The following is a 24,112-nucleotide window of genomic DNA, read 5'->3' as shown; positions in this document are numbered from 1 at the left end:
CTTGCAAACGAGGCATTGGTAATCTGGCTGATGCAATTGTGGGCTACAGATTGCAAGATCCTGCAGATACCAGCAGCCGATCCCTGGAATGAACTGGATACAGAGAGATCGAGGGCTGTGGTTAAAAAAAGGAGACTTCCATTTATATAGCGCCTTTCATGACCACCGGATGTCTCAAAGCACTTTACAGCCAATGAAGTACTTTTGAAGTGTAGGCATCGCTGTAATGCAGGAAATGTGGAACAGCCAATTTGCGCACAGCAAGATCCCACAAACAGCACTGTGATAATGACCAGATAATCTGTTTTTGTGATGTTGATTGCGGATAAATATTGGTCAGGACATCGGGGAGAACTCCCCTGCACTTCTTGAAATAGCGCCGTGGGATCTTCTACACCACCCGAGCAAGCATATAGCACCTCAATTAAACGTCTCCAAAAGACAGCACCTGCAACACTCCCTGAGTACTGCACTGGAGAGTGTCAGCCTTGACTTTTGTGCTCATGCTCTGTAGTGGGACTTGAACCTGGAACTTTGTGACTCACAGGCAAGCATGCTGCCAACTGAGCCACAGCCTATAGACCCAGTGCCAAGCATATCACATCCTTCTAGGTGCTGTGCTGTGGCCATCCTTTCTATGCCATCCAGTTGCATGTGGCTCTGAAGAATGCAGCAGCTGCTGTTACTCCTGAAGTTGCTGTCCCTGCCACTGAGGTTGCTGAGCTGGAGGATGCTGCAGCTCCTCCTCAGTGGTCCGCCTAACTTCCAAATATGTGGACCCCCGTGGCACTGTGCAATCTCAACGGTGATAAGGTAACTTGTCCCTCAGAGGTGTTCAAGGCATTTGAAGTAACAAAGTGATGACTGACAACGCAGCCAGCAGCTTACGTCATCCAACTGCGTCGATCTGCGCAGATTGGTTCCTACCTTCTGCGCATGCACTGCGTTCCGCAGTGCCAGGACTGTTTGGCGCATGCACAGATGACATCATCACGTAATGCGGGCAGATGGTGGGGGGATCCGGGCCGGAGAGAGTAGGCGTGGGGGGAGAGGGGGTCTGAGGAGTGGGTAGAGAGTGGGTGCCGGGAGAACGTGGCCGAAGACCTTGCTGGTGGCAGATGCGCTCTCCTTCCCCTCGCCGCCCACTCCCGACCCCCCCTCCCCCGCTCGCTCACAGCCCCCGGCCCGCTCACTCCCTCCCCGGCCCGCTCGCTCCCTCCCCTGCGGCCATTGTGTGCTGTCATGTGTTTCGGTTTCCATCGTGTGATTATTTCAGCAGCGCCATCTTTAATCCTGGCAGCTGCCTGACGTCGCCGACCTTCTGGTGGCACAGGCTGCATTTGCGCATGTGCTATTGCAGCGCAACCTAGTGGTAGCGTTGTCAGCAAACGTAGCCTTGAAGTAATTGGCACTAATTTGCTGTCCCCACACAAAATCTCAGAGTTTAACCTCAAGGCATTACTCCTGTCCGCACAAGCCTTTGACTGGGGCTGACATCAGGCTTGCCGGTTTCACCCTTCATAGTGCTGACATCATGCCAGTATCAGTCTTCAATGACTTCCCGCTGTGCACTCGCCACCTCCAACCTGCTGAGTTGCAGACCCAGCGTATGACCTGTGCACTGTTGCGAAAGAGGCACTGCATGCTTAAAATGGCAAGACAGCATGGAGTGGGCTTCGCCATCAGAAACTCCTTGCTCAGCATGATAGAGCCTCCCTCAAATGGCTCGGAACGCATACTGTCCATCCGACTGCTCACCACCTCTGGTCCAGTACACCTACTCAGCATCTATGCTCCAACACTCTGTTCCGCACCTGAAGCTAAAGACCAGTTCTATGAACAACTCCATAACATCATTAGCAGCATCCCCAACACCGAACACCTATTCCTGCTGGGGGACTTTAATGCCAGGGTTGGGGCCGACCATGACTCATGGCCCTCCTGCCTTGGGCGCTATGGCGTTGGAAGGATGAATGAGAACGGGCAGAGACTGCTTGAGTTGTGTACCTATCATAACCTCTGCATCACCAACTCGTTCTTTCACACTAAACCCTGTCACCAGGTTTCATGGAGGCACCCAAGATCACGTCGTTGGCACCAGCTAGACCTCATTGTCACAAGGCGAGCCGCCTTAAACAGTGTTCAAATCACACGCAGCTTCCACAGTGCGGACTGCGACACCGACCACTCCCTGGTGTGCAGCAAGGTTAGACTCAGACCAAAGAAGTTGCATCATTCCAAGCAGAAGGGCCACCCGCGCATCAACACGAGCAGAATTTCTCACCCACAGCTGTTACAAAAATTTCTAAATTCACTTGTAACAGCCCTTCAAAACACTCCCACAGGGGATGCTGAGACCAAGTGGGCCCACATCAGAGACGCCATCTATGAGTCAGCTTTGACCACCTACGGCAAAAGTGCGAAGAGAAATGCAGACTGGTTTCAATCTCATAATGAAGAGCTGGAACCTGTCATAGCCGCTAAGCGCATTGCACTTTTGAACTACAAGAAAGCCCCCAGCGATTTAACATCCGCAGCACTTAAAGCAGCCAGAAGTACTGCACAAAGAACAGCTAGGCGTTGCGCAAACGACTACTGGCAACACCTATGCAGCCATATTCAGCTGGCCTCAGACACCGGAAACATCAGAGGAATGTATGATGGCATGAAGAGAGCTCTTGGGCCAACCATCAAGAAGATCACCCCCCTCAAATCTAAATCGGGGGACATAATCACTGACCAACGCAAACAGATGGACCGCTGGGTTGAGCACTACCTAGAACTGTACTCCAGGGAGAATGCTGTCACTGAGACTGCCCTCAATGCAGCCCAGCCTCTACCAGTCATGGATGAGCTGGACATACAGCCAACCAAATCGGAACTCAGTGATGCCATTGATTCCCTAGCCAGCGGAAAAGCCCCTGGGAAGGACAGCATTACCCCTGAAATAATCAAGAGTGCCAAGCCTGCTATACTCTCAGCACTACATGAACTGCTATGCCTGTGCTGGGACGAGGGAGCAGTACCCCAGGACATGCGCGATGCCAACATCATCACCCTCTATAAAAACAAAGGTGACCGCGGTGACTGCAACAACTACCGTGGAATCTCCCTGCTCAGCATAGTGGGGAAAGTCTTTGCTCGAGTCGCTCTGAACAGGCTCCAGAAGCTGGCCGAGCGCGTCTACCCTGAGGCACAGTGTGGCTTTCGTGCAGAGAGATCGACTATTGACATGCTGTTCTCCCTTCGTCAGATACAGGAGAAATGCCGTGAACAACAGATGCCCCTCTACACTGCTTTCATTGATCTCACCAAAGCCTTTGACCTCGTCAGCAGACGTGGTCTCTTCAGACTACTAGAAAAGATCGGATGTCCACCAAAGCTACTAAGTATCATCACCTCATTCCATGACAATATGAAAGGCACAATTCAACATGGTGGCTCCTCATCAGAGCCCTTTCCTATCCTGAGTGGTGTGAAACAGGGCTGTGTTCTCGCACCCACACTTTTTGGGATTTTCTTCTCCCTGCTGCTTTCACATGCGTTCAAATCCTCTGAAGAAGGAATTTTCCTCCACACAAGATCAGGGGGCAGGTTGTTCAACCTTGCCCGTCTAAGAGCGAAGTCCAAAGTACGGAAAGTCCTCATCAGAGAACTCCTCTTTGCTGACGATGCTGCTTTAACATCTCACACTGAAGAATGCCTGCAGAGTCTCATCGACAGGTTTGCGTCTGCCTGCAATGAATTTGGCCTAACCATCAGCCTCAAGGAAACGAACATCATGGGGCAGGATGTCAGAAATGCTCCATCCATCAATATTGGCGACCACGCTCTGGAAGTGGTTCAAGAGTTCACCTACCTAGGCTCAACTATCACCAGTAACCTGTCTCTAGATGCAGAAATCAACAAGCGCATGGGTAAGGCTTCCACTGCTATGTCCAGACTGGCCAAGAGAGTGTGGGAAAATGGCGCACTGACACGGAACACAAAAGTCCGAGTGTATCAGGCCTGTGTCCTCAGTACCTTGCTCTACGGCAGCGAGGCCTGGACAACGTATGCCAGCCAAGAGCGACGTCTCAATTCATTCCATCTTCGCTGCCTTCGGAGAATACTTGGCATCAGGTGGCAGGACTATATCTCCAACACAGAAGTCCTTGAAGCGGCCAACATCCCCAGCTTATACACACTACTGAGTCAGCGGCGCTTGAGATGGCTTGGCCATGTGAGCCGCATGGAAGATGGCAGGATCCCCAAAGACACATTGTACAGCGAGCTCGCCACTGGTATCAGACCCACCGGCCGTCCATGTCTCCGTTATAAAGACGTCTGCAAACGCGACATGAAATCGTGTGACATTGATCACAAGTCGTGGGAGTCAGTTTCCAGCATTCGCCAGAGCTGGCGGGCAGCCATAAAGACAGGGCTAAATTGTGGCGAGTCGAAGAGACTTAGTAGTTGGCAGGAAAAAAGACAGAGGCGCAAGAGGAGAGCCAACTGTGCAACAGCCCCAACAAACAAATTTCTCTGCAGCACCTGTGGAAGAGCCTGTCACTCCAGAATTGGCCTTTATAGCCACTCCAGGCGCTGCTTCACAAACCACTGACCACCTCCAGGCGCGTATCCATTGTCTCTCGAGATAAGGAGGCCCAAAAGAAAGAAAAGGAAATTGCCTTTTTAAGTAGCTCAATTGGCTTTCCACCACAGCCGCGAGGGTTCCCTGCTGCACTCGCAACACACCCTTCGGAAAGCCCAAAATGGGACGGGGTCACATCATCTTCCGCAATTTTCCCACCCCTTCTGCCCTCTATCCTCGCTCCACTGGCCTGGGACTCACAGTAAAAGTAAAAAAAAACATAAATAGTGGGGAATTAAGAATCTATCAGAACCATAAAAAAGTTACGGCACATAAAGAGGCCATTCAGCCCATCGTGTCTGCGCCAGCTGAAAAAACTAGCCACCCAATCTAATCCCACCTTCCAGCACCCGGTCCATAGCCTTGCAGGGTGAGGAGCTTAAAGTAATTATTAGTAAAGAGAAAGTACTGGAGGAATTAATGGGACTGGAAGCTGGTAAATCCCCAGGACCTGATGGCCTGCATCCTAGGGTTCTAAAAGAGGTGGCTGCAGTGATAGTGGATGCACTGGTTGTGATCTTCCAAAATTGCCTAGATTCTGGAACAGTCCCAGTGGATTGGAAGGCAGCAACTGTAACACCTCTATTCAAGTAAGGAGAAAGGGAAAACAGTGAACTGCAGGCCATGTAGCCTGAGACCAGTCATCAAGAAAATGCTGGAACCCATTATTAAGGAAGTGGTAACAAGGCACCTAGAAAATCATAATACGATTAGGCAGAGTCAACATGGTTTTAGGAAAGGGAACTCGTGTTTGACAAATCTGTTAGTGTTTTTTGAGGAAGTAACTAGCAGGGTGGCTAAAGGGAAAACAGTGGATGTAGTGTATTTAGATTTTCAAAAGGCAGTGAAGAGGTGCCACATGAAAGGTTGATGCACAACATAAGAGAATTGGGGTTAATACATTAGCATGGATGGAGATTTGGTTAAAGGACAAAAAACAGAGAGTAGGAATAAATGAGTCATTTTCAGGGTGGCAGGCTGTTACTTGTGGGACCAAGTGTAACGTAGGTTTGCTGATGATACAAAGCTAGTGAGAAGGATACAAAAAGTCTGCAAAGGGATATAAACAGGTTAAGGGGGTGGGCAAGGAGGTGGCAGATAAAGTATAATGTGGGGAAATGTGAGGTTATTCACTTCGGTAGGAAGAATGAATAAAAAAGAATATTTATTAAATGGTGAGAAACTACTTAAGGTTGGTTTAAGAAATATTTGGGTATACTTATACACAAAACACAGAAAGCTAACATGCAGGTACAATTAGGAAGGCAGGTGGTATGTTGGCCTTTATTGCGAGGGAGTTGGAGTACAAGAGTAAGGAAGTCTTGCTGCAATTATGCAGGGCTTTGGTGAGACTACACCTGGAATACTGTGCACAGTTTTGGTCTCCATACCTAAGGAAGGATATACTTGTCTTAGAAGGGGTACAACGAAGGTTCACTATATTTATTCCTGAATAATGAGAGATTGAGTAGATTGGGCTTATATTCTGTGGTGTTTAGAAGAATGACAGGTGATCCCATTGAAACATATATGGTTCTGGGGGGGCCTTGGCAGGGTAGATGCTGAAAGGCTGCTTCCCCCTGGCTGAAGAGTGTAGAACCAGGGGCCATAGTCTCAGGATACGGGGTCGATCATTTTGGTTTGAGGTGCGGAGAAATTTCTTCACTCAGAGGGTCGTAAATCTTTGGAATTCTCTATCCCAGAGGGCTGTCGATGCTCAGCTGAGTTTACTCCAGGCTGAGATTGATAGATTTTTGGACTCTGAGGTAATTAAGGGATAGGGGGATCAGGAGGAAACTGGAGGTGAGGTTGAGGATCAGCCACAATCTTACTAAATGATTGAGCAGGCTGGTGAGGCTATATGGCCTACTTCTGTTCCTATTTCTTATGTTTTTAAAAGCAGCATATTCAATGGGTAGTTCCATATCCAATCATTGTGGAGCAGCAGTCAATTAAACAAACAGAATTATTGAATTATGTCATCAAAGCAGTCGAGTACAATTTGGATGAAATCATGCGTTACCTGTACAATCCTCAGGTCAGACCACAGTGGATACAATTCGTAGATGGATCATAGTCTCTTGCAACACAGAAGGAGGCCATTTGGCCCACCATGCCTGTGCCAACTCTTTGAAAGAACTATCCAATTAGTCCCACTATTCTGCTCTTTCTCCATAGCCCTGCCAATTGTTTTTCCTTAAAGCATTTAGCTGATTTCCTCAGTTTTGGTCACTGAGGCACATGGAAACAGTCCAGTTCAAAGAAGCCCAAGAGCCACAAGACTGAGTTATGATAAAATGCTGAGGAAACTTGTTTTTGCACTGGAGCGAAGGGACACTGATTCAAATTAATACACAGCACATTTAGGGCTGATGTTAAGTAGTTCTTCACACAAAGTGATCAATACATTATATGGGCTTCCAGATATAGCAGTGGAGGCAAAAACTCTGGAATCATTTAAGAAACAATTGCGTCCCAGAAAGGTTGTGGGGGTTCTATCTCCAGTCAGCCTTGGCTTAGTCGTAGCCCTTTTGTGCATAACCCATGCTTACACTTCAAAAGAGCACTGAGGAAGTGGTGTACTGTTAGAGGTGTCGTCCTTGAATGAGATATTATAGCAAGGCCCTCTCAGGTCGACATATAAGATCCCATAATGCTATTGGAAAAAGAGCAGGAGTCTTGGTCAATATTTATTCCTCAACCAACAACCCTAAAAGAGGTTATCTGTTCAGTCTCACATTGCTGTTTGTGGGAGCCTGCTGTTCACTAATTGGTTGCTGCATTTCCTACAGTACAGCAGCGACTGTGCTTCAAGAGTACTTCATTGGCTGTAAAGTGCTTTAGAACGTCCTGAGGATGTGAAAGGTGTTATATAAATGCAAGTTCTTTCTTTCTCCCAGAAGCCTACTAGAGGCTGAGAATCTTCTCACTCAACTTCAGATAACCCTGCAAATTAAAGCCCAAATAGTCAGGCTAGTCTCAGCAAGCCTGCCCCCTCGCTCCCTGGGCTAAAGTAAGTGGGTATGTCTCTGTGGGCAGAGAGTGTGTGGCCCATATTGGGCAGGTAGCTGTAGGCTTCTTAGTAGCGGCTCAGATACTCTTACATGTTTCCATAATGTTATATCTGGAAGCTTTAAGTTACGACCAACATTAACAGGGCAGGAATCTCGAACTGCACCCAGTCTGCACAGAAACAGCCAATGAGACTTTCCAACAGAAACCTGTAGGGTTCTGCCAAGGCTGGCTGCTGCCAACTCTCATTTCCGATTTACAGTTTCTATTTCCTGAACTGTGCTTTTTTTATGGGCAGATTATCAGTGCTAGAACCTCTAATCTTTTACAACAGGCAGAGACGGATGTTTTTTTAATTCATTCATGGGATGTGGGCGTCACTGGCTAGGCCAATATTTATTGCCCATCATTAATTGCCCTTGAGAAGGTGGTAGTGAGCTGCCTTCTTGAACCGCTGCAGTCCATGGGAGGTAGGTATACCCACAGTGCTGTTAGGAAGGGTGTTCCAAGATTTTGACCCAGCGACAGTGAAGGATGGCGATATAGTTCCAAGTCAGGATGCTGTGTGACTTGGAGGGGAACTTGCAGTTGGTGGTGTTCCCATGCATTTGCTGCCCTTGTCCTTCTAGGTGGGAGAGGTTGCGGGTTTGGAAGGTGCTGTCTAAGGAGCCTTGGTGCATTGCTGCAGTGCATCTTGTAGATGGTACAAACTGCTGCCACTGTGCATCAGTGGTGGAGGGAGTGAATGTTTGTAGATGGGGTGCCAATCAAGCGGGCCGCTTTGTCCTGGATGCTGTCGAGCTTCTTGAGTGTTGTTGGAGCTGCACCCATCCAGGCAAGTGGAGAGTATTCCATCACACTCCTGACTTGTGCCTTGCAGATGGTGGACAAGTTTTGGGGAGTCAGGAGGTGAGTTACTCACCGCAGGATTCCAAGCCTCTGACCTGCTCTTGTAGCCACTGTATTTATATGGCTACTCCAGTTCAGTTTCTGGTCAATGGTAGCCCCTAGGATGTTGATAGTGCGGGATTCAGCGATGGTAATGCCATTGCATGTCAAGGGGAGATGGTTAGATTCTCTCTTGTTGGAGATGGTCATTGCCTGGCACTTGTGTGGCGCGAATGTTACTTGCTACTTATCAGCCCAAGCCTGGATATTGTCCAAGTCTTGCTGCATTTCTACACAGATTGCTTCAGTATCTGAGGAGTCACGAATGGTACTGAACATTGTGCAATCATCAGCGAACATCCCCACTTCTGACCGTATGATTGAAGGAAGGTCATTGATGAAGCAGCTGAAGATGGTTGGGCCTAGGACACTACCCTAAGGAACTCCTGCAGTGATGTCCTGGAGCTGAGATGATTGACCCCCAACAACCACAACCATCTTCCTTTGCGCTCAGTATGACTCCAATCAGCACAGGGTTCCCCCTACCCCCCCCCCCCCCCGATTCCCATTGACCTCAGTTTTGCTAGGGCTCCTTGATGCCATACTCGGTCAAATGCTGCCTTGATGTCAAGGGCAGTCACTCTCACCTCACCTCTTGAGTTCAGCTCTTTTGGAACGCAAACTGAGCGTCACTGAGCAGGTTATTGCTAAGCAAGTGCCGCTTGATGGCACTGTTGATGACACCTTCTATCACTTTACTGATGATTGAGAGTAGGCTGATGGGGCGGTAGTTGGCCGGGTTGGACTTGTCCTGCTTTTTGTGTACAGGACATACCTGGCCAATTTGCCACATTGCAGGGTAGATGCCAGTGTTGTAGCTGTACTGGAACAGCTTGGCTAGGGCCATGGCAAGTTCTGGAGCACAGGTCTTCAGTACTATTGCTGGAATATTGTCAGGGCCCATAGCTTTTGCAGTATCCAGTGCCTTCAGTCGTTTCTTGATATCACGCGGAGTGAATCGAATTGGCTGTAGTCTGGCATCTGTGATACTGGGGATTTCAGGAGGAGGCAACTCAATTCGGCACTTCTGGCTGAAGATTGTTGCAAGTGCTTCAGCCTTATCTTTCGCACTGATGTGCTGGGCTCCCCCATCATTGAGGATTGGGGATATTTGTGGAGCCACCTCCTCCAGTTAGTTATTTAATTGTCCACCACCATTCACGGCTGTATGTGGCAGGATTGCAGAGCTTAGATCTGATCCGTTGGTTATGGGATCACTTAGCTCTGTCTATCACATGCTGCTTACGCAGTTTGGCACGCAGATAGTCCTGTGTTGTAGCTTCACCAGGATGACACCTCATTTTGAGGTATGCCTGGTGATGCACCTGGCATGCCCTCCTGCACTCTTCATTGAACCAGGGTTGGTCTCCTGGCTTGAGTGGGGGATATGCCGGTCCATGAGGTTACAGATTGTGGTTGAGTACAATTCTGCTGCTGCTGATGGCCCACGGCGCCTCATGAATGCCCAGTTTTGCATTGCTCGATCTGTTCGAAATCTATCCCATTTAGCACGGTGGTAGTGTCACAGAACACGAAGGACGGTATCCTCAGAGTGAAGGCGGGACTTCGTCTCCACCAGTACTGTCATAGACAAATGCATCTGCGGCAGGCAGATTGGTGAGGACGTGGTCAAGTATGTTTTCCCCTCTTGTTGGTTCCCTCACCACCTGCCGCATACCCAGTCTAGCAGATATATCCTTTAGGACTTGGCCAGTAGTGATGCTACCGAGCCACTCGGTGATGGACATTGAAGTCCCCCACCCAGAGTACATTCTGTGCCCTTGCCACCCTCTATGCTTCCTCCAAGTGCTGTTCAACATGGAGGAGTACTGAGTCATCAGCTGAGAGAGGGCAGTAGGTGGTAATCAGTAGGAGGTTTCCTTGCCCATGTTTGACCTGATGCCATGAGACTTCATGGGGTCCAAAGTCGATGTTGAGGACTCCCAGGGCAACTCCCTCCTGACTGTATACCACTGTTCCGCCACCTCTGGTGGGTCTGTCCTGCCGGTGGGACAAGACATACCCAGGGATGGTGATGGCAGTGTCTGGGATATTGTCTGTCAGGTATGATTCCGTGAGTATGACTGTCAGGCTGTTGCTTGACTAGTCTGTGGGACAGCTCTCCCAACTTTGGCACTTTAGCAGCCTGTTTCTCCTGCAGAAAAAAAAAAATGGGCGGCACAGGGGCGCAGTGGTTAGCACCGCAGCCTCACAGCTCTAGCGACCCGGGTTCGATTCTGGGTACTGCCTGTGCGGAGTTTGCAAGATCTCCCTGTGACCACGTGGGTTTCCGCCGGGTGCTCCGGTTTCCTCCCACAGCCAAAGACTTGCAGGTTTATAGGTAAATTGGCCATTGTAAATTGCCCCTAGTGTAGGTAGGTGGTAGGAGAATGGGGAGGATGTGGTCGGGAATATGGGATTAATGTAGGATTAGTATAAATGGGTGGTTGTTAGTCGGCACAGACTCGGTGGGCCGAAGGGCCTGTGTCAGTGCTGTATCACTTTATGACTATGGCACAAGTCCCCCGATGTTAGTAAGGAGGACTTTGCAGTGTTCACAGGACTGGGTTTACCGTTGTCGTTTCTGGTGCCTAGGTCGATACCGGGTGGGCCGTCCGCTTTCATCCCTTTTTATTGACTTCGTAGCAGTTAGATACAACTGAGCAGCTTGCTAGGCCATTTCAGAGGGCATGTAAGAGTCAACCACATTGCTGTGGGTCTGGAGTCACATGTAGGCCAGGCCAGGTAAGGACAGCAGATTTCCTTCCCGAAAGGACATTAGTGAACCAGATGGGTTTTTACAACAATCGACAATGGTTTCGTGGCCATCATTAGACTAGCTTTTTAATTCCAGATTTATTAATCAAATTCAAATTCCACCTTCTGCTGTGGTGGGATTTGAACCTATGTCCCCAGAGCAATACCCTGGGTCTCTGGGTTACTAGTCCAGTGACAATACCACTACGCCACCGCCTCCCTGTTGTCTATGTTGTCTGCAGCGATATTAAATGCCAAACTAGTTTACCTTCCTGAATTATACTACGGAGATAATGTATACTGTAGAATGGATTCTCGCCCACTCTGTGCAGCTGCCTATGTCTGCGATCCCACCCAAAATCAAAGGGTGAAGCTCAACACCAGCGTACTGACCTAACCTAACACCACCCTGCCCTTCAAGAGAATGTATTGGTCTATTTGCCTCTATACACCTTCCCATCAGAGGAGGTTTTCCTGATGCCTTGCACCGCTAGTGGTAGAGGCAAGGATAGACTGTCAACAGCTCACGGCCTCCAGCTCATGTGGGCCAGGCCAGCAAGGCATGGTTAGCATCGTTGGCCTCTGCTGAGTTACCCTGACAGGTCAGGCTGGCACAGACATGTAAGGTGCCTGCACATTAACAATTTCTGAACAACTGCGCCTGCATTGTTACCAAGTCTGTTCTACTGTATGAAGCGGGTGGACTCAGCAGCAGGGAACTTGTACCTAACACACAAGCACTTCCCCAATAGGTGCCAGCCATGGCTCAGTGGGCACCACTCTCACCTTGGAGTCAGACGTTTGTGATTTCATGCCCCACTCCAGAGACTTGACCGCATAATCCAGGCTGACACTCCCAGTGCAGTACTGAGGGGTTTCTGCACTGTCGGAGGTGCCGTCTTTTAGAGGAGACATTAATCTGACGCTCCCTCTGCTCAGGTAAAAGATCTAATGGCACCATTTCAGAGAAGAATAGATATGCTGTCCCAGTATTCTGGCCAATATTTATCCCTCAACCGACATCATGAAAAACAGATTATATGGTCACTCATTGCATTATTGTGTGTGGTAGCTTGCCATGCGCAAACTGGCCGCCACATTTTCCTACATTACTACAGTGACTACACTTCAAAATTAGCTGTAAATTGCTTTGGGACGTACAGAGGACGGAAAAGGTGCTATATAAATGCAAGTTCTTTCTTTCTCATCTCTTCCAATAGAAAGTAACTTTGTTCACTCACTGAACTGGCAAGAAGCCATGCCCAAAGTGAGCAGGAGTTGGAGATAGGCCTATAATAATATTGATTCTTGTACTCACTCCCACTTCGGTTTCCCGCAGAGAGCACTAAACCTGCTCTGACCATTGGCAGAGAGCAGTCTTAGTGAATAGATTTCTCCCAGTAGCTGATAGGAATGTGAGATGGTCAGTTTATGCATACATAAAAAGGGGGCCTTTAAAAAGATGGGAGAAAATAACTGAATGTGGGAATAATCCCTCATCCCTTTGAAAACTCCTACTTAAAGAGACTTTTTTTTTGGAGTTTGCACACCGGATGTCTTCTATTTCCCAGTTCTATTGGGCTTCAAGAATCTATGGAGCCTGGGGTATCATTTAGGCAAGTGGAATTCTGTAAGAACCCAGCATAGGATTTGGACTGGCTGCTACCCATTAATTGGCTAACTCCCCATGATCTGGCCTGCCACCCATTAAATTCTGCTGAGCTGGGAAATGGGACTGATTGAATTATGGCTCTGAGACTGAGTGCTACGGGATTTGACAGGGTTGGGTTCAATCAAACCAAACCATCTGAATCAAACTCCGTTCTTTGAGACTCGAGGGTTCTGTAAACTGATCACCATGCAATGTTTGGGGTTTGTTACTGTGGTTCTTGTCAAGAACATTCACTGTCATGTTCATAAACTGAGGGGAAGTGTGGAGATTCCCCTCAATATCTTCCCAGTGAACGGTACCTTGTTATAATACATGATGGCTGGTGTGTGCAAGCTTTCTGTTTCTGTGGGCCACACAGGTACATGCATTGAGCTTGTGGATCACATATAGGGGCTGGGTTCTCTGTTATTGTGTTGTATAGAGAACTGTCTGGGCATAGCACAGAGAGGAAAGGATTACATACTTGTCATAGAGCCTGCTCGACTTTCAGTCTATTTCAATGAATGGGTGGAACGTTGAATAGATTCCAATATTGTTTGCCTGTCTACCTACCTACATAATTAAAGGTCTGCTTATACTGCATGTCACATTGTACTTTATAGCAGTTACACTTTTAAATACGTGCATCAGATTTAAAATCTGAATGTCACACTTTAAATGTCTTCTCATCCTTGAATAATTGGTTTAAATAACCAGGATTTGTTTGATAATCCATTTGGACTTGCTCAAGTATCTGATCGCTCCCATTACTGACCAAGAACGAGAGGCCAATTACCACAAAACCAACCGAATCCCTCAAATGTTCTTTTCAGTCAGGTTTTTGCTCTTACCGGCTGGTGCCTGTAGCTGAAAGTAACATTTACAATCCAGCAAGGATTTGGTTCAGAGGTCAGACTCTAGCTTCCGAGACAGAAGATCATAGACTTAAACCCACTCCCAGTGGCTTTGTATCAGGACTAATCTCTGCTGGTTTGGTTGTTAAATGTAACATCGCAATAGGAGAAGGATTCAGTGTCAGCCGAGGCTTAGTGGGTAACACACTCTCCTCTGAGTCAGAAGATTGTGAGTTGAGTCCCACTCCGGAGACCAGAGCACATAAACCCGGCTGACATCCCAGTGCGGTACTGAGGGAGAGCTACACTGTTGGAGGTGGCTTTCAAATGAAATATTAAAGCAAAGACTGTCCTGACTGTTCAAATCAATGGACGAGATGCCACAATGCTATCTGATGAAGTGCAGGGAATTCTCCATGTGTCCGAGCCAAAATCCTTCCCTCAAGCTCAACCAACACCCCCCAGGAATGGATTTACATTGCTGCTTGTGGGAGTTTGCTGTGTGCAAATTGGATGCCTTGTTTTCTACATTACAGCAATGACCACACTTCAAAAGTATTTCATTGGGTGTGAAGTGCTTTGGGATGTCCTGAAGTCATGAGGGCTGAATACTGGATATAAAGGATGGACTGCATTTATGTAACATCAGGGACACTCAGATCATCTATCACATCTCCTCCATCCCACCCACTATCTCCCTGCTCTGCCCTCCGCTGACATAAGGCGGCTTAGCTCAGGCCAGGATTTGAACCAGGAATCTCCCTGTTCTGCATTGTTTAACTACTCATTGACTTAACCATTATCCCAATCACAATTCCAAACAACTGCCTACTGAGCAGGCCATACTATGCACTGTACTAGGTGTTCCCAATGGTCAGCTAGATGGCAATGGTCAACGTAACCAAAGGTCCAAAGGGAGATTTGAAATAAAAGTTCCTGCACACCGAGGGTGGTGAGAATGTGGGACCCTGTGCCACAAACTTATTGCAGCAGAATTCTTTTAAAAGCCAATTAAATAATTGCTGGGAAAGGAAGATTATTGAAGAGAAATGCACAGGAGAACAGAGTTAGACTAGGTGGCTCGTGTGGAGAAAGACACCAGCACAGAACCGATGGGCCGATTGGCCTGTTTCTGTTTCATCCCAGGTCATTGTCTTGCAAAATCTACCTTCATACATCTGTTTGAATTTGATCTGTGAGCACACAACATGGATTAATTACTAAGCCTTCACTAAATATAATTTATAGACTGAGATTCCAGTTAAAGAGTATCTTAAATTGTAAACTGCCCACTTCCCCTTTTCCGCATGACCCCTGTGAATGAGGTGGTTAAAGCAAAGGCACAGGTTAGACTGCTTTTGTTTGAAAGGCTGTTTGTCCTCGATTGATATTTATTCTCCATATCACTCTCCTCCTCCCCAAATAACCTTTTCCTCAGTTATGTGCTTGAAACTGTTTTTCTCAAAGTTATGTTTGACTTTATAGAAGCACAAGAAGAAGGCAGTATATCCATCGAGCTTGTACTTGCCTAGCTCTACCTCAGAGCTCAGCACTGCTACTCCCAGTTTTCTACCCATCGAGCCTGTTAGTTCAATGCAGAGTTTTCTGTTCTAATCCCATTTTTTGTCTCTTGCCCTGAATCATTTAATATTTTTCCTCCTCAAATATTTACCTAACTCTCTCTCTCTCTTGGTGCTCCAGCTTCAATAGCTATTCAGAGTGATGCATTACATATTTCAGTGCTTGCTTTTTTAAAAAATTCATTCCTTGGATGTGGGTAATGGTGGCAAGGTTGGCATTTATTGCCCACTCCTAGTCTCCCTGACAAGGCCGTGGTGGGCCTTCCCCTTGACCCCCTGCAGGCAGTATACTGATGGTGCTCCCACAACGATAGAAAAGAGGTCCAGGACGACATGCTGAGGCACGCACTAAAAGCTTGGGGCAGCCACCGCAAAGGCTCAATGGGGAAAGACCACTTTGTAAGGCCCTCCCGCCATAGTATACTGAGGGGCTGGAAGCCATGTAAAGCCCCTTGGGTTATATGCACCCAGAGAATGTTTGAGGTGTAATGTAAATGCACATTGTATATATGACCTGTAATGGCAAGTGTAGTGAGGCACCTCATGTACTGTATTGAAAGAAACTGATCTGTATTGCAATTTTATGTATTGTCAAATTTGAACTGTTATGTAATGTATTTTTATAAATTTTATGAATAAAGTATATTTTGGGGGAAAAAATCTACTGATTTCATCTTCCCATACATCTAATAATGGCCCTTAGTCTGTGTCCTCTTATTATCGATTCACCAATCATCTATGATCTAATTGAGTGGCGGAACAGGCACAAGGAGCTAAATGGCCTAATCCCTTTCCTATGTTCCAATGTTCCAGTGGCAACAATATTTCACTATTTAGCTTTTCAAATCCTCTCAAAATGTTGAACACTCCCTCCTAACTCTGCTTTAGTAAACACATTGTTCTTCAAGTCTTACACTTACAGTAGGAATCACAACTACATCCTGTCATCCTAGTTAAACTTAGTTGCACCTTTTCCATCTCTCCCTTGTCCTTCCTATAATAGGCCACAAACTAGCCCAACAGTGATCCAACCTAGTCTGTTAGATTATTTACATCTACAGAGAAGTAGGGCGGCACAGTGGCGCAGTGGTTAGCACCGCAGCCTCACAGCTCCAGCGACCCGGGTTCAATTCTGGGTACTGCCTGTGTGGAGTTTGCAAGTTCTCCCTGTGTCTGCGTGGGTTTCCTCCGGGTGCTCCGGTTTCCTCCCACATGCCAAATTGCCCCTAGTATAGGTAGGTGGTAGGAAAATATAGGGACAGGTGGGGATGTGGTAGGAATATGGAATTAGTGTAGCATTAGTATAAATGGGTGGTTGATGGTCGGCACAGACTCGGTGGGCCGAAGGGCCTGTTTCAGTGCTGTATCTCTAAAAAAAAGAGAACAGAGAGGTACCTTGGGAATGCCATGAGCCATACCATGCCAAACAACACCTGCATTTCCCTTAATTCATGCTGACGTCTTATCCTTAATATACAGACCCTAATCTTCACAAAGCTCTTATGGGGCAATTTATGAACTGTTTTTTGAACAGCAAATACATCTAATCCATTGCACCCCTTTAGTCTTTATGCTCAGCAATTCTCTTTGAGATGTTTATCTAAATTAGTCAACCATGACCCGAAGTTTACAATTCTGTGTTGGCTCCAGTTGGCCAATACCTTTCTAACTAGTCATTAAAATGATCCCTTATTATGATTTCCTATCATTTTCCTACTACAAGTGTGAGGATAATTGGTCTATAATTATCCTATTTTTCTTTTTTTGAACAGGAGAATAAGATTCACCATGCTCAAATGAAGGTCTGGAATTAGACCACCAAGCCAATCCCACCAGTGCAAGTTATGAAACGGACTTCAGTAAATCTGGTAATCTGTCAGCTTACACCAGAAAATCACACTGCAAAATTGCCAGATTGTTGTAAAGACCCAACTGATTCACTGATGCCCGTCAGCGAAGGGAACAAGTCACCTCTGACCCAATCTGGGCCACACGTGACTCTAGTGCTGGAGCATGTGGTTAATTCTTAAAGCTCTTCGGGCAGCCGGGGATGGGCAATAAATGCAGCCTTGCCAGTCCCAACCATATTCCAAGAGCAAATTTTTAAAATATCCTTTGGCACAATTCCCTTTTCTAAAGAATTTGAAAATTCACAAGCAGAGTGTCTGCTATTTCATCACTGATCTCCCTCCCAATTCCACACTGCTGGCCATCTGGGCTTGGCGGTTGATCAACTTTATTTCCCTTTACAGCTAATACCACTTCCTTTTTGATATTTATAACATCTACATTAGTCATTCCTCTATGACTTCCTCTAATGCTCCTTCAGCTCTTCCGTAAATACAGAGATAAGGTACTTTTTTTAAGTACCTCCGCCATTCATTTATTCTCCACTGCAAGATTAGTATTTTTGTGTCACATTTGCCCTACCCTTTTCTACACTGTGCTCCATAGACTGTCTCTTAGAATGCAGGTAGTTTATAGGCATTGTTCATGGTGCAGGTTGACTCCAACAATTAACATTGGGCTGATCTATGACCAGAGACTTTGTACATTAATTGAATGGGAAAGCTGCATGAGCCAAGCTTCGAGAGAAACATTTTCTCGGCATTTGTCACCTATTTGAGGATGAGCTTAAACTGACTGTACTTGGACTGTACGAGGTCGAGGAAAGCCTCTTACCAAAGAGCTCATTAATCTAGCTCATCTCAAAAGAAGAAGGAAAAAGCAACTGACAAAATGGATATTGAGCAATGACTGAACATAGCAGCAGGCACAAAACCACTGCTGCAAACCTCAAACGCCTGCACCTATCTCTAGGATTCAGCAGTGTGGTTAGTTGCTTTAGCAAGCTGCAGAGATGGGATTTGTGTCCAAATAACCAAAAAATAAATGGCACTGGGGAGTGGTTACAAGGTTGATAATCTCTGGGTCCTTGCAGTACCACAGCAGGGAAGATGGAGCCAGGGTCTCATTTAGAACTTGCTCTGAACTTTATTTTTTGGCAGGGGCCAGAGTTTTAGTAAATACCAGTCACCATTGTTCCAAGCTTTATATCCAAGTTTTCATTTGCTTTAAGAGGAGGCTCAGAGAGTTAATACCCCTGACTGTGGTGCAACAATGACAAATACAAAAAATAATTAGCACAGGTAGAGCCGGCAGCTGGCAGCTGAAGTTAAGCATTGCAACAAACAGTCCCTGGAATTGAACGGACGGTGCACCGCAGCTTTAAGCACAAGTTTCTCTTCCTTTAAAATCTGATAAAACAAGAAAAGGTTGTGGGACCTTCTGCCACACCCCCACCCCACCCTCCTCCAGAGGACTCAGGTGGGCAAATGCATTGTCTGCTGCGGTTTTGAGCCAGCATGATCCCAAAGCTTGTGTTCCTGTCTAAGCTAAATTGTCATGGCCGGTCTCCTGGTTCCAGGGCCAGAGACAGCGTGGGAAAGAAAAATTATCCGGGATTTGTAACCATGATCACGAGCCAGAGACGCAATCTGGAAAGTGGACATCGGCTGATGATAAACGTGTTGAGCTCATCAGTGATGCTCCATGTAGTCGAATAGCCCATCTTCACTCACTGTCCATGTCCCCTCCATGAAGAATGGCAACAACTTGGATGAGATTCTGCTGTGGAATTGTCCCCTGGCATCAGCCACTGTCTTTAGCAGCATAAGGGGGGATAATGGAAAGGGGAGGTGGAGAGAAGGGAACATGAGGAATTATGAAATAACAAAGCTTCCCCTTTTAGATTGCCTGGTTTGGCAGAGTGAGATGTGAATTATGCACGCCCGCCCTCAAAGCATGACACTTCTTCATAGTGTTAATAATACGAGGTAGGGCAAAGAGCTTAATTATAGAGTGGGAGATTTAAGAATTAGTGGTACGCTGCATCAAATACTGATCAGTTAGAAAGCAATTTAAGTGCAGAAGAACACAGAGTCTTATAAACAATGTGTAGTAGCTCATGAAACATTTTAAGTAGCAGCATGGCCCCACAGATGGCGGGGCAATGGAGCCAGACATTACATGGTTCAATCCTTGCTCTCTGTTAAGTCAGCTGATCTCAGCATGGGCAACAGTGGGGCTGCATTTTGTGCTAAGAGAGCAGAAATTGGCTGCTCATATTGTGTGTGTGTGTGTGTGTGTGTGAGTGTGTGCATGTGCATGAGTGTGTGTGTGCATGAGTAGCTGCACAGTGTGTGTTGAGTACACGTGTGTTTTGGTGTGTGGACATTTGCGTGTGTGTGTGTGTGTGTGTGTGTGTGTGTGAGAGTGTGTGTGTGTGTGAGAGTGTGTGTGTGTGTGTGTGTGTGAGTGTGTGCATGTGCATGAGTGTGTGTGTGCATGAGTAGCTGCACAGTGTGTGTTGAGTACACGTGTGTTTTGGTGTGTGGACATTTGCGTGTGTGTGTGTGTGTGTGTGTGAGTGTGTGTGTGTGTGTGAGAGTGTGTGTGTGTGTGTGTGAGTGTGTGCATGTGCATGAGTGTGTGTGTGCATGAGTAGCTGCACAGTGTGTGTTGAGTACACGTGTGTTTTGGTGTGTGGACATTTGCGTGTGTGTGTGTGTGTGTGTGTGTGTTGCATGTGTTTTTGGGTGCGTGCGTGTGTATTGGATGTGAGTGTGTGCATGTGTGTGTTGGGTGCACGTTTGTTGGGTGTGCACATGTGTATTGTGTGTGTTAAGTATATGTTTGTCGGGTGTGCATGTCTGTGTATATTGGGAGTACGTTTGTTAGGTATGAATGTTTGAGTGTGGGTTGGGTGTGAGTGTGGTAGGGTGTCTGTATGTTGGGTGTGAGTGTGAGTTGGGTGTGAGTCTGTGTTGATGTTTGTGTGTGTTGGGTGGGTGTGGGTTGGGTGTGAGTGTGGGTTGGATGTGAGTGTGGGCTGGGTGTGACAGTGAGTTGAGTGTGAGCGCGAGTTGGGTAAGCGCATGTGCATGTACGTGTGGTGCACGAAAATAGGATTCGTCTCCGTTATGATGCAGCCACAATATAACAGCTCACTAACACTTACATTCATGTATCGCACAGTAACGGTACCAGTTGGCTGAGATACCAGATATTGGCACTTGTGAAAATGTACCCAAGCAAGGAGCCTTCCTTCAGAAGAGGGGAGGAGAAAGGAAGATGAGCAGCAGGAAGGAGGAAGGAACAACCCTACAGAAAACATTTTAAATACAATATAAAATTAAACACATTTCCAACCTTCCCAAGGTACCCATTAAAAAAATGGGATTTGTCCCACAACCAGCTGGTCCCATCTCCCTCCACATCATTTATTGCAATACAGACGTGTACAGCCCATTGTATCTAGTTCTAGATCAATAAAGACTAATGCCACTGGGCTCTCTTCCGATAGCTCTGTATCAATCCCAAACTAATCCACTGCTTCACGCTCTCCCCAAAGCCCTTTATATTAATTGTAAGCATGTGGTGGGCATTAACTGGGGATTCACTTGTATCCCTATAAATAGAAACAGATTGAAACTGGGGTTGTTCGGTGAGGAGGTGCGTGCTTGTAATTCTGTAAATAAAAGCCTATAAAAGTGTGCAAAGATTGGCTCCAGTTCTATCCTTCATCACGAGGCTTTCTAGCAAAGGACAATGCATCAATCCAAAACTAGTCCCACTGCCCCACGCTCTCCTCATTGTCCTGTGTCCAGTATGTTTTCTGGCAAACTGGGTCAAGGCAGCACTGCTACTACTGCATCCCTTAGAATGTCTTGCCCTGGGGCAGGCGACAGGATGCGGTGGGGGGGGGGGGGGGGGGGATGGTTCAGAAGTTCTGATTGACCTATAATGTTAACTCTGTTTCTCTCTCTACAAATGCTACCAGACCTGCTGAGTATTTCCAGCACTTTCTGTTTTTATTTCAGATTTCCATCATCCACAGTATTTTGCGTTTGTATTCGGGGTTCTGTGCTGTTTGATTAACTGAACATAACTGGTCTCCTGGAAACAACAGTCAACAGTAAAAAAAAATCTTTTCAAATTCGATCTTGTTTTCAGAGTCCAGCCATTCTCCGGCATCCCTAACAACCACAGTTCAAGGTGAGGTGTAAATTTCTCCTGTACATAATCATTAGCCAGACGTGTGTCCTTGATTCAGTACATGGGTTATCGCCGCAGCAACATCCAGAATGACTGGGTCTGCCAATAACTAAGGATGTGTTCGTGTATCGTTGACATATTTATAATCAGAATCACCGACCTGTAGCTTTCAGCAGACGCTATTAAAACCTCAGGACCGAACGTTAATCTAAACTCGGCCTTTATTTACATGACATTTGAATTGAGGCATCTTACGGAGTCCGCGGTAGAGAGTGAAAGCACTCACCGGGTACATCCAATGAAGTACCAAAAGCGCAACTAAGTCACTTTAGATTCAGCATTCAACATCCAAGTTCTTTGCAGGACTAAGCTTTAAAAAATGCAACTTGCAGACAGGCACATTCTGCAATAATATGTACACAATGTGACAAACAAACACTCCTTTAATACATTCATGCAGTTGAATGATATCTCGCTGAAGTGAGACAATTGTAGCTGTACAATCCAGGCTAACCTACCTTGCAATTTCTGCATCACATTGGCAATGTCTCTCGGGCTTCTCCCAAACTGTCGTGATGTCGCCATCCTCACCCCTCACCGTGCACCAGCCTGGGCTCGACAGAATGTGCCAGTCAGTGTTGCAATGAGTCGGTCGGGTCAGGCGGCATGGTTGGAGGCAGCGAGCAGCATTCAGCAGGGCTGGAGCTGAGTCACTGCAGCCCGACACCCAATGAGAGCCCTGCTCTCAGAAACAAGAGAGTCCTAACTTCTTTCCTGGAGGAGGGTAGCTTTCCAAATGACCTCAGCTCCCTGAAAGGAAATGGTAGGGTTTAATGCAAATCTTCGCCTTCTTAAGATAGTTAAAACCATGTTGGCTGATTATGCACTCTGACAGATCAGTAAGGACATACTCCACACAAAACGCAGAGCTCTGCATTAATACAGGCAGCAGCAAGCACTCAGGGTGCAGTGGCAGGTATCAGAGCAAGCAGGCTGCAGAGAGAGAGAGAGAGAGAGCAGGACATTAAGGATGGTTACTCAAAATGCCAAACTCAATTTGTTTCTGTAACTGAGCTGGCCAAGATTATAAATGACCATAAGTCAGGGGGAAAAAATCAATTAGGGCTTAAAGTAGCACGGTCAGGGCGGTAGGTGTTCAACAACAGTGGAGGGCGTTACAAATTTCAGGAAAGGACTTGTTCAATGACAACAACATTTATATAGCGCCTGTAACATGGTATAAAGACCCAAAGGGCTTCACAGTTATCAGGCAAAATTTGACACAGAAGCAGATAAGGAGATATTAAGGAGGAGGCAGAGTGGAGAGGTTTAGGGAGGGAATTCCAGAGTTTAGGATCTGGGCAGCTGAAGGCACGGTCGTCAATGGTGGAGTGATGAAATTTGGGGATGCGCACGAGACCAGAATTGGAGGAGAAAAGAGATCTCAGAGTGTCATAGGGGCTGGAGGTTACACAGATAGGGAGTGACAGATTCAGAAATAACAATGAGAATATTAAAATTGCGAAGTTGCCAAAGCAGAAACCAATGTAAGTCAGCAAGCACAGGAGTGATAGGTGAACAGGACTTGGTATGAGTTAGGATATGGGCAGCAAAGAGGATAGCTCATCAGAAAATGGGAACTTTGTCAAGTTTCAGTATCGGATGAGCAGAAATTTCCTCCAACCAAATATTGGGAAGACCAAAGCCGTCTTTGGTCCCTGTCACAAATTCCATTTCCTTGTCACCAACTCCACCCCTCTCCCTGACAACAGTTTGAGGCTAAACCAGACTATTTGCACTGTTGGTGTTATATTCAACCCCGAGATGACCTTTTGACCACACATCCATTCTATCACTAAGACCGCCTATTTTCACCTCCCAAATATTGCTGGACTCCGCCTTTGCCTCAGCACATATGCTGCTGAAACCCTCATCTATGCCTTTAGAATCATAGACTCATAGAAAGTTTATGGCATAGAAAGAGGCCACTTGGTCCATCATGTCTGTTACCTCCAGACTCAACTACCCCAATACACTCTTGGTCAGGTTCCCTAGTTCTACCCTCGGCAAACTTGAGGTCATTCAAAAGCCTGCTGCCTGTGTCCTAATTTGCACCAAGTCCCATTCAGCCATCGCCCCTGTGCTCACTGGCAACACCTCGCTTTGAAAATTATCATCCTTGATGTCAAATCCCTCCATGGCCTCCCCCTCTCTATCTCTGTAATCTCCTCCAGTCCTACAGCCCCCTGAGATCTCTGCACTCCTCTAATTCTCACCTCTTGTACATTCCCAATTTTAATTGCTCCACCATTGGTGGCGACATCTCCAGCTGCCTGGGCCCTAAGCTCTGGAATTCCTTCCCTAAACCTCTCCACCTCCCTTTCCTCCTTTAAAGACACTCATTAAAACCTATATCTTAATACCTCCTTATGGAGGCCTGGTGTCAATTTTTTTTTAATAACACTTGTGAAGCACCTTGGGACGTTTTATTGCATTAAAGGTGCTATGTAAGTGCAAGTTGTTGTTGTTATTCAGGGAAAGTCCCATGGGATTGTGGGCCAGGCAGTGGATTGACTGTGGGACCAGACACAACTCAAACGCTCAGCTGTTGTCCTTGTCG

At 46.7% G+C, this 24,112-nt stretch overlaps 1 protein-coding gene across 10 annotated transcripts in view; it reads right to left on the bottom strand.

Moving 5' to 3' along the window:
* LOC137376257 (nesprin-1-like) overlaps positions 1–22,250 on the bottom strand; it is a 500,292-nt gene extending 478,042 nt beyond the window's left edge. For 9 of the 10 annotated variants that reach the window (XM_068044433.1, XM_068044435.1, XM_068044437.1 and 6 more), the window contains exon 1: positions 22,011–22,249. In XM_068044433.1, the coding sequence (XP_067900534.1) occupies positions 22,011–22,077 (67 nt within the window). In that variant the 5' untranslated portion in view covers positions 22,078–22,249. Of the gene's footprint in view, positions 1–22,010 lie in introns of all 10 variants that reach the window. The other variant, XM_068044441.1, reaches the window with a different exon arrangement.
* Positions 22,251–24,112: the final 1,862 nt, after the last annotated feature.

Source organism: Heterodontus francisci, chromosome 13 (assembly GCF_036365525.1).
Source record: "Heterodontus francisci isolate sHetFra1 chromosome 13, sHetFra1.hap1, whole genome shotgun sequence".
Lineage (NCBI taxonomy): Eukaryota > Metazoa > Chordata > Chondrichthyes > Heterodontiformes > Heterodontidae > Heterodontus > Heterodontus francisci.
This window is presented reverse-complemented; position numbering and strand designations above follow the sequence as displayed.